General features: G+C 44.4%; 1 protein-coding gene across 1 annotated transcript; it reads left to right on the forward strand.

Annotated features, from left to right (window-relative positions):
• The first annotated feature begins 6,413 nt into the window (after positions 1-6,413).
• Positions 6,414-14,660, forward strand: VMA21 (vacuolar ATPase assembly factor VMA21). The gene is made up of 3 exons (XM_066640021.1): positions 6,414-6,508; positions 11,457-11,566; positions 12,367-14,660. The coding sequence occupies exons 1-3, from the start codon at positions 6,456-6,458 to the stop codon at positions 12,507-12,509; spliced, it is 306 nt and encodes a 101-aa protein (XP_066496118.1). The 5' UTR covers positions 6,414-6,455; the 3' UTR covers positions 12,510-14,660.
• Positions 14,661-17,062: the final 2,402 nt, after the last annotated feature.

A 17,062-nucleotide genomic window follows, 5' to 3' on the forward strand; every position in this document is an offset into this window, starting at 1 on the left:
ACGCTGTTCCAGAACCACCTTTCAGAGCGCGATACCAGAGTCTTTTCGAAACTGAAGGTTGCCAACATCCATTTTGGCACCACTGCACCCAGTGGTGGAGCTGGGGATAGGATTGGGCTGCGAAAGTCCCTTGCTTTGCCTTCCTTTATGGGTCAGTGGACTGAGCAGGACTGGATGACCTTGAAAGACCTCCCAACTCTAACATTCTGCGTGATAGCACAATCCTATGCATGGCTTCTCAGAACTCAGTCCCATTGTCAGAGGTGTTTGTTTCTGGTGTCAAAGGCAGGATCACTGCCCAAAGACCCAATCCTATCCACTTTTCCTATCCACTGAAAGAACCACCTTTCAGAGTGCGATACCAGAGTTTTTCGAGACTGAAGGTTGCCAGCATACAAGACAAACTTGTTTCATAATATGTAATCCACAGTTCAAAATACACCTTGCCAACTTCCGTGTAGGAAATAACAGGCTGATCTCTATATGGTGCCTTTGTGTTTATGCTTGTAAACTAGTGATAAGATTTTGTGTGCACCCTGTTTACGTGTGCATACACACAGTTTAACAGCTAGACAGCAAGGGTCTGGGACCTGAAGCCTAAAGATTGCCAGCTCTAGGAACTTGCTTTTGTGGTATTTATTCGGATGGGCACAGCATCTAGCAACTGGCATCCACTTCCGGCCTGTCTTGTTCCAAAACTGGACTTGAATCATAGACTGCTACCACCCCTCAAGGCACAAAGAGTCTGCCTTTGGGAAATCTCTCTCCCAGAAGTATGGAGAGTATCCATAGTATCCCACAGCCTGGGGGGGTCCCCTTAAACACTGGACTGTGTAATGCAGTAATTTCCATACTATGTCCCCCAGTGGCGTAGCTAAGGGGGTGCAGGGGGTAGCAGCTGCACTGGGCAACAAACTTTAGGGGGGCAACAAGCTCAGCTTGACACTAGTGGCCAAAATTGTGAAAAAAATTGGTAAGTACAAATAATACTATCCTGTTATATATTATTGGAAAGGTAATTTAATGAGGAATGCAATGCAATAAACCCCATTGGAATACTTGTATTCTATCAAAAGTTATGGCCAATTAACCAGAAAATGAAAACACAACTGCCTTATGGAACAAAAAGTGGATTTCTGTAACTCAAAACCGACCTATGAGACTGATTGTTCTGAGAGCCAATGAGATGTTAATATGGTACAGCACTGAATAAGGAGTTAATATGAGTCAGCTCTCATTTCCATGTATCATTATACAGTCACCCCTGCTAACTGAGTAAAGAGACACTTTTTCAAGTGGGGCTCCTCTTATATTTAGCAGGGGAAGAATAACTGTCCCTCTTCACCCCAGCACAGTGTCTCTAACCAATAAGGGGCACACTGTGCTGGGGGATGACATCCGTGGGATGACAAGCTGCACCTGCTGAAATTCTCGCTTCTGTACACTTGTTAAAGGTCCAGCATCCCTAAAGTTGAAAGTTTGAGCACCCCTGGTATAGATCTATCTCTCAGTTTGGTCTTGATTCAAGTATTATGAAAAAGCTGATTGTGCCACCAACAAAGTCTCCCGTGCAGCAAGAACAGAACACTATACAAGGCAAATGTATATAATCAGCTTTCCATCTGGGTTAGCCTGGCACAGTGCAATCCTAGCCAGGTCTACTCAGAAGAAAGCCCCACTGAGTACAGTGGGACTTACTCCCAAGGAACTGTGGATCGGATGGCAGCCACGGTGTGGCAAGTACCCACACCAGAGCGAAATCTCCATACAGGCTGGTGGTCATATAGAAGTGTATAGATACACTTCTGGGAAGTGTATAGATATAGTTTTATGCCAATAAAGGTGAATGAAATGAAATGAAATGATATACAGTGGACCCTCCTTACCTGCAGGCTTGGCATCCATGGAGTTGAGCCTCCATGCATGCTGAGCATGCTCAGAATGCCTCCTGGACTCAACTGGAAATTGTGACACAAACCAAAAGTTGCTTCTGATTGTGTCCAGGAGGCCTTCTGAGGTAGCAGTGGAGCTGGAGTGACCTCTGGAAGGCCCAGCATGACCTTCAGGTAGATCATTGCGATGCTGCGACCCTGCCCCCCCCCCACTGTGGATTCAAGCATCTGCGTATTTTGGTATCCGCAAGGGGTCCTGGGACCGATTCCCCCACAGATACCAAGGACCCACTGTATAACAGTTTAAGTAATTGGTTTTATTGAGTTTCTTATCAGGCTGTGCATCAGCCACAGAATTCACATTCATGCTTCCATCCTTCAGAATTACAACCATTATGATTTCATCTGAGTAATAAGGGATGAAATTGAGTAATTTAAAAAAAATCTTGCCAGGAACAGTTACCTTAGCAGATGAACCCAAAGGCACAAGCAATAGTAGTTGGCAACCTTCAGTCTCGAAAGGCTATGGTATCGCACTCCGAATGGTGGTTCTGGAACAGCGTCTAGTGTGGCTGAAAAGGCTGATTCGGGAGTGACAATCCCTTCCACACTGGGAGCAAGTGCAGTCTGTCCCTGGTCTGTCTCCCTGGCTATGGGCCTTCCTTCTTTATGGACCTTCCTTCTTCCATCTTCTACAAGCAATAATGGAGTTCTAAAATGACCATAACCCCAAAATACTTGCAGCTTTCCAGCGAACTGAAATGAAGCAGGTTCATTATGAGGAGATAATGCAAATTACTTCCACAGCTTGGAGTGCACCCATATTTATGAATAATAACATTGAGTAAATGAGTTTGCTTTAATGTTTCATGTCCTCGTGGCTGTCATGCTTAGGTAGAAGATGCCCAGGACAACGGCCAAAGATCTTGGAGAATTTTTCTCCTGCTGAAACTGGGTAAAGGGAGTAACTTCCTGAGTGTTCATTTGTTGCCTGCTTTTCTGTTTCACCAGCCCATCGTGACAACCCCAGGATTTGCTGAAGTTGAGCATTTAAGGGTGCAATCCTATCTTGCACTGGAACAGGCAAGCAAGGAGGCTTGTGCTGGATCCAGTGCAACATAGGGCTGGAAAGTGGCATAGCCAAAAGTAAGGGGAAATTCTTCCCCTTACCCCAGGGTAAACTACTGCAGACCCTATGAGTCTCCTCAGACTTGCACCACTTCCTGAGGTGCTGCTTGGGAACGGGATTTTGGATCCAGCATACAGCCGGATCCCAGCCTCACCTCCCACTCCTCACCTGCCCGCCCCTGGGGCAGTCCACCACCTGCCCTCCCCACACCCTGGAATACTCCATACCGCCTCCTCCCCACCCACCCTAGAGCTTCGTGTCATCCGAGTTCGGCCGATGCAAGACCTTTTTTGCAGGCTGCCACAGAGGCTGAAGGCAACCTCCATGAGCCAGCGCACCTACGTGCGCTGGCGTGGCTTGCTCTAGAGCATATGCAAATGTACCTTATGGCATGTTTACAACCCTCCTAGGCTGGCACAAAGGACTTGCACCAGGCTAAGTCATTCTTAGGATTGCACTGTAACTTTATGTGGAATGACCTCTCATTTCTGATAGCACCACTCTTGTGACATGCAAATTCTGACACATGTAATTATTACAGAGGGCACCATCCCAAAATAGTGACTGTTTCCATTGTCAGTCTGTCCCCATGTCCAAGCTGGCAGGGCTGTTTGTTTGGTGTGGCAGCTCATCAGTAAAACAGGATGGCTCTTAATAGAATTGGGAAGTTAGGGCAGGCTGGCAGCCCCAAGTTGACTGAGGTCCCGATCCTATACACCTCCAGAGTTGGCACCAAACTCCAGTGCTGACGCCAGGTGTCGTAAATGTGCTGTAAAGCACGCTTATGGCACCCTGTGAGGAGGAAATGCCAATGTCAGGCCAGTTGGCACTGGGCCCAGTGCTGGGAAGAGGATGATGTGCTGCTACTGGGGATAAGTTACATTGCTGGGTGGTGGTGCGGCTTCTGGGGGTGTGGGGAGAATAGCGGGAAGGTGGGAGGAGGGTGGAATTGGGCAGGGGTAGGGAATGATTGGGCCTGGGAGGGGGATGGGACTGGTGGATGTCTCCTCGGCTGGATCCTATCTTCTGTGTTGGACTGAAAAGCCTAACATGGAAGTTCTCAAGTCTGCGCCGGCAAAATAGTTGGTGCAGATTTGAGAAGCCCCATTGTGGGGCCTGTGCTCTTACCCAGGGGAAGAGGACAGAAGTCCCCTTTCCCCAAGGAGAACTTTGGGGCCCCTGTGGGGCCACTGAATATAGCAATTGCCATTTTGGCACCACTGCACCCAGTGGTGGAGCTGGGGATAGGATTGGGCTGCGAAAGTCCCTCGCTTTGCCTTCCTTTATGGGTCAGTGGACTGAGCAGGACTGGATGACCTCAAAGGACCTCCCAACTCTAACATTCTGAGTGATAGCACAATCCTATGCATGGCTTCTCAGAACTCAGTCCCATTGTCAGAGGTGTTTGTTTCTGGTGTCAAAGGCAGGATCACTGCCCAAAGACCCAATCCTATCCACTTTTCCAGTGCCAGGGCAGCCGTGCCAATGGGGCATACAGTGTGTCTTGTAGCAGTCACAGGGAGCTCCTTAAGGTATGGAATGTTTGTTCCCTTGCCTTGGGGCTGCATTGTGGCTGCACCTGTGCTGGAAAGTTGGACAGGATTGGGCCCCAAGTCTTACTGAACACAAGGAGCTTCCTTCCTCAGAGTAAGGCAAATAACACCACTTTCCAACACCTCTTCCCATTGTATTAAATGGGGCACTCTCAGAAAAGTGTGGGTAGGAATGCAGCTTGACAGTTGATATGTGCAGAACTTGGGCTCAGTTGACTGCTGTAAATTGGCCTGAGGGGATCCTTTCATTGGCCTGAGCCTGTGCCTTTCATGAGCCAATAGACAGTCAGTCTGAGTTTGTCTGAGCCAATCATTATAAAGTTTTGTTTGAGCCAATGGGATCACTGTTGAGGAAAGTGAACTGAGTACCTTGTAACAAGCCCTCGAGAGTTGGAGGACCAAATGGAAAACTGCTGCAGGAGAGAAGGCTGCAGTACCTGTGGAGGAAAGGTAGAGGCTGCTGTGTGCAGAGGAACTGAGGCTATAAAAGGGGCTGCACCAGCAAAGAGAGCTCAGAGACCACCAGGGAATTTCTGCAGAGAAGGAGCTACAAGAGCAAGCCTGAGAAACCACCAGGGAAGCTTGGTAGAGAGCTTTAAGGAGCCCTGGGAGAGAGCCTCTTGCTGGAGCTGAGAACCAGAGGGGAACTTCCATCAAGCCTCCAGCCCTTGGCCTGCCTCAAGTCCTGCTGCCTGCCTGCCTGCCTGCCTGCCTCAGGTCCTCTCTCAATTGGGGGAATTTGAAATAAGGTTCGGGTTCCATTTCTCCTAATAAAAGCCTTAAACTTAGTTTGGTGTCAGTGGTCTCTTTTGATCCTGCATAACACAGTGAATAAGAGGGAGTGTGTGTGTGCATATATATGTGTACATGTCTGTGCACTGCACCTGCCTTACATCAGGGAATACATGACAAAGGATAAAAGCACCAAAGAGCCAGTACTTGTGTGTAGTGATGTTACCCACAGATCGGACTGTGTTCTGCACCATGAGCTCCGGGCCGAAGGACATGGAAGCACAAATCTTTGGCATCTCTTAAGCTTGCAGTTTGTGAACTCTTTTCTGCCTGGCCCTCAGTGGTCACATCTGGTCCCTGTTGCGTATGTGTAACATTGGGTAGAAGTGGGAGGTAGGGCTGGCTGAGGAGCAGGGAACTGGTTGCTGCCCTGTTGTCTCAAAAGGATGCACAACAACCACAAATGTGATTATGTTTATTACATTATTATTTATATATTTATTATATTATAATTATAACATTATTGTATGTATACACAGAATGAATCATATATATAATATATATATACAGAATGACTCATGATTCACTGTTTGCAGTCCACCTTTGATTGTTGATTGCCAAGAAATACATTTTGTATTTATGTAGAGATTACAGTTGTACAAATAATATTATCATATGTATGTATCATGTATATAATAGATTTATAATTTATATACTTATAATTTATGTATTTATTATAATGTATACATAAATGAATATATTAATATTATATTGGTTCCATACGTGAATGTCTAGTATTATAATATATAATATGCACACAATGTTGGTGTGGATCACATCACACTCTGTAGCATGATGTACAATGAATGAGCCAAGCAGCACTACTGGAGAAGGTCTGAGAAAAGAGCCAGTAGCCTGCATGGGGAGGCTCGGAAGTGCGCCTCGGACCGCCCACTCTGCCCTTCCTGGCTCTAGGTCTCCATTCGACCAGCAAGTGGCTTTGGGTCGACGCTCTGGGCGTCTCGGAGGACCGCCTCGTCGCTCCCCTCTCGCCGCGCACGTGCAGGGGGCAAGGCCACTGGCCGGAAGAGGCGGGCGTCCCGGAGGCCTTTTCCGGCGGGGCTGCGTAGGGAGAGCGGCGCGGCTGGGATGGAGCGTTACGACAAGGTGGCCTCGAACGCCCTCGTGGCCCCGGACGGCAGGTGAGCGGCGGGGGAGGCCCGGCCCTGCTCCTCCCCGAGCCCCCCCGCCTCTGGGCCTGGCTGGAGCAGGGCGGCGCCGCCTCCTCTGTCCCTGCAGGCAGAGCTCTGCGTGTGCGCGCGCAGATACATATAGATACACACACACACACATATGTATGCACGCATGTGTGTGTGCATGCACCCGTGTCTCTATGCACGCATGTGTGTGTGCATGCACCCGTATCTCTATGCACGCATGTGTGTCTGTGCTTCTCTGTCTGCATATGTGTGCATGTATATATACATATGTGCATATATGTTTGTGAATGTGTCTGCTTCCATCTCTGTATATATCTGTGTGTACGTGCATATACACGCGTGTTTGTGTGTGTATATGTGACTGTGTCTGGGTCTGTATGTATATATGTGTGTGAGTGACTCCGTGTGTATGTATATATGTGAGCGTGTGCATGTCTGTGTCTATACTTGTGTCTGCATCTGCATATGTATACTTTATTATATTTGGAATATTTACAACAACGACAAAAAAGTTCTCAAAGAGGTTTTGAGAGAAAATCCAGTAACTGAATGATCAATAGTTAATCAGTATATAATTGATAAAGGTATAATTATAACTGTGCTAAATTATGCAGGGAGTGGATAGAGTGGGGTTAGAGGGATGTTCTTTTCCTTCGCACAGCACCAGAACCAGGGGACATCCACTAAAATTGAGTGTCAGGAGAGTTAGGACAGACAAAAGGAAATATTAATCAGTGGAACTCCTTGCCACATGATCTGGGGGAAGACATTGTGCAGGGGGTGAATAGAGTGGATAGACGAATGTTCTTTTCCCTCGCACAGCACCAGAACCAGGGGACATCCACTAAAATTGAGTGTCGGGAGAGTTAGGACAGACAAAGGAAAATATTCCTTTACTCAGCATGTAGTTAATCTGTGGAACTCCTTGCCACAGGATGTGGTGGTGGCTTCTAGCCTAGATGCCTTTAAAAGGGGACTGGACAGATTTATGGAAGTCCATAACAGATTTCAAGCCACGATGGGTCTGTGCAACCTCCTGGTTTTGTAAGTAGACTACCTCAGAATGCCAGGTGCAAGGGAGGGCACCAGGATGCAGGTCTCTTGTGTGCTCACTGAGGCATCTGGTGGGCCACTGTGAGATACAGGAATCTGGACTAGATGGACCTTTGACCTGGCCTTTTCACTGCCAGGGTGGTGTTGTGGTTCTGGAGTTGGACTTAAGACCTGGAAGATCCAGATTCCAATCCCACTCATCCATAAAGCTTCCTGGGTGAACTTGGGTGGCCAGTCTCTCTCTCTCTCTCTCTCTCTCTCTCAGCCTGTCATACCTCACATGCTTGTTGTGGGGGCAAAAGGAGGGAAGGAACCAGGTACACAGCCCTGAGCTCCTTGAAGGAAGGATGGCATGAAAATGTGAAAATTAAATGGCTCCCTGTTTCAAAAGGGTTTACAGTCTTTAAAAAAAAAAAAATGCAGAAGAGCACCAGCAAGCAGCCACTAGAAAAAAACACTGTGCTGGGCGAAGAGGAACGGTTACACTTCCCTTGCAAAATATAAGAGACTCACCACTTGCCCACCACTTGATCACCACTTCAGTGGGCAAGTATCTCCTTGCCCACTGAACTGGGTAAATAAATGTAAATAAATGTCTTTTATATTATTGTATTATAATTTCCAGGATTATGAGGCCTTTGGGGGGGCAAAGAACTGCTTATTTTTTATTATTAAGACTACTCAGGTACTGCTTTTCCACAAAAAGTAGTTCACAAAGCTGTTTACATAGTCAAAATGTCAGTAAATGGTTCTTTGTCCCCAGAGGGCTTGCAGTCTAGCAAGAGATGCAGAAGAGACTCTGGCAACAGGCCCTGGAAAAGATGCCAATAATTATTCATGCTGTTAAGTCTTCTTAAATTTTTATTTTACTTTTTACTGCCCTTTTTACTGTGAGATGTAATTTATTCACAATGGGAAGCAAATGAGGTCATAGTAGAACTCAAAAAAATATATCTTACACATCCAAGTAATAGGTGAGATTTAAACTGTTACAAATGGTCAAATATACCCAAATTGCAGCACAATTGGTGTGAGCTGTGATTGTCCAGAAAGATATTGCATCGTGGTGTGTTAAATTGGCGTGACATGGAAATAACCACATTTTAACCACATGAACATGGAAATGTGGAACCATAGGAATGTATTTCCACATGAATGTGGATGAATGAATGTGAAGGAATTTCCACATGAATGTGGAAATAACCACTTATCTTTCCCAATTTATTCTTTATCATTTATTCTTTCTCTCCCTTGGCATCATTTTAGATTGTTAACCCTTTTAGGGTAAGGAACTGTCACATTCTTTTGCTTTATAAGATATTTTGAGAATTTCATTGTCCATCAGTTGATAGTGTTTACAGACCGCTTTTGAATAAAAGAGTTTGCAAAGCAGTTATCTTAGCAAAATGCACGGAAAGATTATTTCCTGTTCCAAACAAGCTAATATATTTCTTTTAACATCATGAGCTTGTTTGGAATAATCTTTTCATGCATTTTGCTATGTAAACTCCTTTGGGAGACACTAGCTTACAGCTACTGAAAGATGTTGTGCTGGAGTGAATGGAGGCATTTGATCTCCTGCTGCTTAATATAAGAGATTAGTCACTTAAAAGGTGTTTCTTTTACTAGTTAGCTGGGGTAGATCTGCAAAGAGCAAATACCCTCTTGTCAAGTCAGCTCAGAAATTCTTTTATAGGTAAGCAGGTGATTACCAGCTTGGGTCTTTTTGCCAGGTCTAAAAAAACCCTGCTCCCTTCCTGCAGTTCTTGAATTTCAGGCTTGGCCATGTCACTTTATTTTGGTATAAATATTGAACTCTACAAAGCAAGTATGAGCCAGTGAAAGCCTGTGTAGAAATGAGCTGTCCTGGTTGTGACATGTTGAAGGCAAAGTCTCATATAATAGACCAGCTGCTGCAATGGCTTATCAAGATCAGGGGTCTCCAAACCCTGGCCTGGGGACCAGATGTGGCCCGTGTCGAGCCTCTATCCGGCCCGTGGCCAGCCTCTTGTCCCCTGAAAACCCCTGGCCCACTTTGCCAAACATGACTGGAACTATGCTCTGGTTGCATCTGGAGGGTGTTCTAAGAGCCAGAGAGGTTGAATGAATGAGCCCATTCATTAACTTATTCACTCATCTAAGTTTCATCTTTTATTTATATAAATTTTATATTTAAATTTTTTTTCGGCCCTCAAAACCATGGCAGACATTTGATGCAGCCCTCTGGCCAAAAAGTTTGGAGACCCCTGATCTAGACTATGAATAGAGGTGTTTGTTTCTGGTAAGATAGGTTTATAGCTTAAGTCTTACTGACCACAGTGGGCTTACTTCTGAGTAAAATAAATAACACCTTTTTCAAACTTCTCTAACTATGAAAGGTTTTTGCAGTAAAAGTGCATTGTAGGAATTGGCAAACCCCATTCTCAGCCAGGCTTCAGTGTAACAACCTTGTGAAGCAGAGGAGAATTGCTATTTTTAACACCATTTTTGAGGTTTTCTCCTCCTTTAATCCCCATACCATTTTTTCCCCTTTGGGATTGTGAGCCCCTTGGGCACAGGACTACTAGTAATATGTAGGGGGTGATAAAACTGTAAGCCACCTTGGGTTCTTCCGAAAGGGGAGGGGAAAGGAGGGAAATATTTTTAATAATTATTTCAAAGCTTAAGCAAAATATTTTTTTTTGAGAACTGCTTCTGTATTACAATTTTAAGTTGCTTTTGGTAAGTAAATGCTGCTAAATAACTTTTCCTTTTGTGCCAGAATTAGAGGTGGGCAAGCAGAAGGTTGCTTGCTCTGAAGTGAATCAGAGAAGTCTCTTCAGATGTTTCTTTTGAACATTGAAACCATGGCATGTCACCCTGGTCCTGTTCCTGTAGCACTGGCTAACTCTGTGTTTTCAGGTTCAGTTCAACCTGCTGGATAAGAACAACCCCGCTGGATAAGACCATAGGCCCCTCTAGTCCAGCTTCCTGTATCTCACAGTGGCCCACCAAATGTCTCAGAGAGCACCTAAGTCAGCAAGAGACCTGCATCCTGGTGTCCTCCCTTGCATCTGGCATTCTAACATAACCCATAGTCTTAAAGCCTTAAATGGCTTTGTACTTTGGGTACCTGAAGGTCCATGTTCCATCTCTACTCTGTCATGAGCGCTTTTTGGCATTTAAGAGCTATGTTCTGCTGCTGCCTGAACTTCAGCAGGTTACTGTGAGGAGCAGAACCTCACAGGGGGTTCACAGAGGATGGACGGAGTGGATAGGGAGATGCTCTTTACACTCTCACATAACACCAGAACCAGGGGACATCCACTAAAATTGAGTGTTGGGAGAGTTAGAACAGACAAAAGAAAATATTTCTTTACTCAACGTGTGGTTGGTCTGTGGAACTCCTTGCCACAGGATGTGGTGATGGCGTCTAGCCTGGACGCCTTTAAAAGGGGATTGGACACGTTTCTGGAGGAAAAATCCATTATGGGGTACAAGCCATGATGTGTATGCGCAACCTCCTGATTTTAGAAATGGGCTATGTCAGAATGCCAGGTGCAAGGGAGGGCACCAGGATGAGGTCTCTTGTTATCTGGTGTGCTCCCTGGGGCATTTGGTGGGCCACTGTGAGATACAGGAAGCTGGACTAGATGGGCCTATGGCCTGATCCAGTGGGGCTGTTCTTATGTTCTTATGTTAGAAATGTTCTGTGGTGGCACCTACCTTGTGGATACCCCTTTTGTGTGTGTGTGTGTGTGTTTAAGTTATTTGTTGCTATCCTGTTTTATCACTTAAAATTTTCTTGTGTTGTAAGCTGCTTCAAATTATTTAGAAGAGATGGGGGTATAGATTCTGAAAATAAATAAAATACTTTGTTCTGACTTGTGTTTTGCAGAAATGAAGGTTCTTTAGCCTCAACATTAAGGACACTTCTGTTCTTCACAGCTTTAATGATTATACTACCCATTGGACTATATTTCTCCACAAAGGCATATGTATTTGAAGGTAACTGTCTTTGTTTAAACATTTCAGCTGTGGTTTCCTTCCTTGATAGCTATGTCTTTTTTTTTTCATTATCAAAATCAGAGTGACTAAGTTTAGAATTTAATACTATTATGTACCGTGCAGTAGGCATGAATTATTTGGCATTTTGTTTTGTAGACAATGTGACATTTTGTTGCAAGTTTTGTCAAGGTTTTTCACAAAATACTAAGCAAGGAGATATTTCTGTGCTGGCTAAATTGCTAGTACAGTAAAAAATCTTCAGACACTTTCTGAGTGTTAAGCTAACCAGCTTCTCGAATGTGTGTTTTGTGACTGAGGTGTGCAGCGGGAACCCTCTTGTGCAACTCCACAGTTTTTTCTAATATTTTGCAACTGTCAGATTGAGATAATTGCCACTTCCCAAATTTGCTGAAGTGGATGTCTGAAACTTCTAAATATAACTTCTCTTATGAAAAGTCAGCCTGTTTCTCTGAGTCACACAGTGGTTTAGAGACACGGAGAATGGAATAATTCAGTCACAAACTTGAAGTCAGTTTTGTGAGATTGCCTGGTTCGCTTAAAAATTTTCTTTGGCGAGTGGTCCAGGGACATTAGCATTTGGCCTGGACATTTTGTGGGTTTACTCTAGTTAACTGAACTTAGGATATAATTAAGTCACTCTTAAGGTAATTAACAATTTATTAACATTTTATTATTTATTAACAACAAATGAACCATTTGGATTGCTGGATTGTTATTGGCTTTAATATTTCTCTCTCCCTTCCTCCCCTTTCCTCCCTGTTCCCGGATTGTTCTTTTAGGCACCTTTGGGATGTCCAACAGAGACAGCTACTTCTATGCTGCCATAGTAGCTGTGTTTGCTGTTCATGTTGTACTTGCACTTTTTGTTTACGTAGCGTGGAATGAAGGCTCCCGACAGTGGCGTGAAGGCAAGCAGGACTAAAGTCAGAATTTGTGACCTCACAGACAAGGGAACGCTTACAGGTGGAGTGCGGTTCAAAGAGTGTAGTGTGACGATGTCTGGGTTAAGGCCGCAAAGCTTTGGAAATCTGTGATTGAATGATACAAGATTTGGGTTCATCTCCCCACATTCCCAGTAGTTTGTCTAATGACAACTGCGACTCTCATCCTCAAAGCGTGGCAGTGTTGGGAAGAACACAATGCGGAGCAATGGGGCAACCTAACAGGATTGTTCATTTCCTTTCTGCGTGTAGCTTCGCGGAGATTTCTTGTCTGCTTGCTTGTTTGTTTGTTTCCTTTCTGTTAAACCATCAAGATCTCATTTGACATGCACGTCTAGGTAATTCGGAGAGTGAATTGAGAATTCCAAAAGCTTCCACTAAAAGCGTCCCAGTGGATGGCATTAATGTGAACTACACTTGGTTCCTTTATCTAGGTGGAGGGTTAGTTTCAGGAGGCTTGGACAGACATTATGTGTCTTCTTGATAAGAATCATAGGGGGTCATGCATTTAATCTTTTCAGTGCGGAAGTGCTACGAAGCAAGGCCCACGCATCAGCTTTAAGAGTCCACAGGTTCCCAAGTGCAATCATTCACCCATTGGCACATTTTTGCTTTGTGGTTTTCAATGTAAGCTCTTATCCTGTGAAATACAGAGTTTACCAGATGCTGTGATCTTGAATTTAGTCCTTTCATTTCTCATTCCCGAGAAATACTTTCGTTCAGTGATGGGACCCTTTGTAGTGTCTGCCTCCTCCATCTTATATTTAATATCTCAAGATGTTGTAATTTCTGCCATGAATACAATGATCCATATGAATTTTAATCTTGTTAGGTAATCCTCAAGCGTCTGCTGTGCTAAGATCTACTGTTTGTTTGGCAAGACGTTTTTGATTTGCATCGAGGGCCGCAGTTCCAGCTTTTAACATTATTGTAAATGATAGTATTAAATTGTCTCCTTTTGAAGAAGAGCAACCTAACGCTCCTCAGCGTGGTATTGCTCCTTCCTTGCTGCCTCAGCCCTGGTCTTGCTTCTTGTCAGTATATGGGCACCTCATACTGCTTCTGGGGCTCTTGCAATTATTGTTCCCTTTGAGCTGTGTGGTCACACAGCTCAAACTGCATCAAAGCCATTGGAACTTGGAGTTCCTAGAAGTCACACCGTTGCTGTGTGTCTGGATGTGCCGAGGAGCTGCGGCAAATGAAGGGGTCCATGCAGCACTGCGAACCCCTTAGTGGGTATGTTGTTCACAGTCATGGACAAAACGCATCTGGGTGGATACAGAACCAAGGACAGACGCAAGTGAGTCTCTGAATTCAACTTGAACAAATTGAGTAGTGTTGGGAATCATAAACAGGTTGTCGCCTTCTCTCCCTGCTCCCCCCCGGCTTCATAGATTCACTTCTGTTCCAAATAACCTCTCTCTCTCTTCAGCTGGATTTGAATGAGATTCAGCACTAGCCCAGTTACAATAAATCAGGAGCCACAAATTGTTAAAATTATGTTTATCTGCCTAAGATGAAGTACTGATTGGGGGTTCAGTTCTAACCAGATTTCCAACGCTAATGCAGCTATGCCAACAGGGCATGTACTGCATCCTCTGGTGGGGAGCAGTCATGAAGTCCTCCTCAAGGTAAAGGAACTTTTGTTCCCTTAGCTTGTGGCTGCATCAGTGCTGGAAAATTGAATAGGGCCCTCAGAGTAAAAGCTTTTCCCCACACTGAATCTTGATTATATTTTAATAGTTTTTTTGTTGACTTGCTAATTTTGATGCATTTTACTCATGAAGTTCTTAAGGGATTATTTGCTGGGATTCAAAAAGCTTCCTGATCTGCAAAAAGAAACTCCCCCTTATGCTAATGTATAGGATGGAGCACTGGAAATATTTCCAATGTAGGCTGCAGCACCAGTTTCTTAAAAGATCTGTACATAAGATGTAATTGTTTTCTCGCGTGAGAAGCCTCATGTTGGGAATTTCCGCTGGCACATGGAAGGACAGCTGAGTGGCTGTTTTGGATCGTAAATTTCATTTTTTTTGCAACAAGCTGCTGGGATTTTGTTTTTGTTGTCATATGGTGGTTGTGTGGTACGGTGAACTCTACCTTTTTAATAAAACATTGTATGGTGTGGATGAGTTTGGGTCCAAGTAAATACAAGTGTTGAAAATACTGTACCATTGCAAACCAGCGTGATGCGTTTAATGTATTATCAGTGCCACTGTGTGATTCTTGATGACTTTCCCATCCAGGGAAAACCATGTACTATTAATCCCACAAAGATAATGCATTTCCTTCAAGTGGTAACACTGGCCATTGCAGAGCTGTCCTCCAAGATTTGGAACATGCACCTTGACCATGGCAATGAATGTTCTTCTGTCATGCCCATTTGTCTTAGTTTTAATGATTGATTCCTTTCTGCTACCAAAACCGCTTTCTGCAGGCAAAGATTTTAAATGCAGATGCACCCTTGTGGGCCCTTTTCTCCCCTGTAGGTAAATGTGTCTAGTAGTGCATTTTGAATTTATTAGGAATGCATATATGTGTGTGCAGAGTGGAAGGATGAGTGAAAAGCAATAGAGAGAGTAAATGTTCTGATAATTGAATCTTGAAGCTAGAAACAATACAGTTTTGTTCTTCAAAAAGCAAAGGGGGCGCTGAACTGAAGTCAGCATTATTTCTACTTGTATATAAAATCTGTTCCTTCTTGTGAACTGAGGAGGATGGCAGCCTATTCTAGCCTCCTTCCATGTGAAGAGAGACCCTAAGAAACTCTCGGCTTCTTGGGAGAGAAATCCCATATTTTGTAATTTGCTGGTGGGGCCTGTGAGTGTGAGAGAGAGAGAGATGACTGGATTCAGATTCAGGAACCTTTTATTAAAAGATATTTAAAAAAAACATAGAAATACACTTAAACCACACTGAAAACAGCCCCCAACATACCGCCCTACTCACTTATACCGCTCCTCCTCAAAAATTAAAGAAATTTCACTACCAAGTGTATGCATTTCTCATCCTTTCCTAATAGCAAATAATGTAGCACAAGGTCCTCCGACCAACTGGGATATAAATATCAAAGAACATTGAAGACACGTGAACTGTAAAAGAACTTGCAGTAATCAGTATGTATGTATGTATATGAAATACTCCTGTCTATAACGGAATATTGGAGTTCATTCTCATGCAGACAAGCCTAAGGCCCATTCTGCGGAAAAATTCACCCACAAACGATTCATTGCTGAAGCATTGTGAGAGTTGACACACTGTTATGATGTCAGAGATCTCCTAGAGGACTTGTAGAAGCTCCTGCAGGCATCTGGGGCTAATCTCACTTCGATTAAAAATGAGGCTTTGGATGAAAGCCTCTTCTGCAGAAAACTTCTTCAAAGCACTCAGTTGTTGCAGTTTGACTGCTTGGTTGATGAGGTTTTCTAAAGAAGAGGTTTTCATCAAAATGGGATTATTTTTGGATGTGCTTAGAGTGGGTATATATATATTTTTACTATTCATGTGCTTTGAGTGCTTGTTTGCATTCTGGCTTGCGATTGCTGTGCATGAATGATGAGGAATAGCAATGGCTGTTTGTAGCTGTGTTGAACTCTTGCTGGGTCTGGACTAATTTTTATTCTTGCAAAAAAAAAAAAAGCCCTTATTTCTAAATGCAAGTACAGAAGTGATCCTTGGGTTGTTTTCTCTCTCTTCTGAAGCTGCTAAGGCAGTGGGGGCTGCATAATGACTCCTTTTGAAGTGAAGACTAATATTCTCCTTCAGCATACAGCTTGATGCATCTTTTGTTCCTGTCAGTGGCCCTGGGCCATAGCTCCTGTCAAGTAAGTGTTACTCATAGGAAGGAAGAATGAAAATGTGGAATAAGTGGAATCTAAGCAAGTCCTCATCGTTTTCTTCATCCAGCACCATATCTTCTTGGGCTCTGTTGGAGGGCTACAAGGGAGACATCAGCCATATTCCCAGCAACTCATTTCTGGGTCCCATCCATCCATATTTCCCCCATAATACATCCCAATACCTTTACCCTGCATCCAAGGGCTCAGGAGTGGGGGATGGCTCTCCACCACCCCCCCCCTCAATAGTATTCAGGTTTTGCCCCTGATCCAGGGATTTGCCCAGAATAATATCACCTCTCCTGTGTGCTTGTGTAGCTCAACCTGCTTGTCCTTTTGCAGGGGATACGGTACAGCAGAGGTTCTCAAACAGTGCATTGCTATGCCCTGGGGCGCTTCAAGGCATTCAGTGGGACATTGCAGGATGCTTGCCACTCAGCAGGGAGACTGGGATGTGACCCAGCAGACCGGCAAGCAGAGCTCCTGTGCACTGTTTTTGCATGCTTAGAAAAAGTCTCCCACCCACCCAGAGACCCGTGCCACTGTGTGTTGGATTGTTGTAGGTCTCCAAATCCAGAAGTGAGTTCTGGATGTCATCATGTAATGTAAAACATGTCATCACCGTTCACTTCTGGGTTCCAAGTGCTGGGAAAGGCGTTGCTGGCTGAGTAAGCTTGAGAAGTGCTGCTCTACAGGAA

This window comes from Tiliqua scincoides, chromosome 12 (genome assembly GCF_035046505.1).
Source record: "Tiliqua scincoides isolate rTilSci1 chromosome 12, rTilSci1.hap2, whole genome shotgun sequence".
Lineage (NCBI taxonomy): Eukaryota > Metazoa > Chordata > Lepidosauria > Squamata > Scincidae > Tiliqua > Tiliqua scincoides.

Excerpts from the sequence above, each read along its gene's own strand:
- VMA21 (XM_066640021.1), top strand. The coding sequence starts at position 6,456 with ATGGAGCGTTACGACAAGGTGGCCTCGAACGCCCTCGTGGCCCCGGAC. Across the intron at positions 6,509-11,456 it reads CTCGTGGCCCCGGACGGCAG|AAATGAAGGTTCTTTAGCCT; the intron begins GTGAGCGGCGGG and ends TGTGTTTTGCAG. Across the intron at positions 11,567-12,366 it reads AAAGGCATATGTATTTGAAG|GCACCTTTGGGATGTCCAAC; the intron begins GTAACTGTCTTT and ends TTGTTCTTTTAG.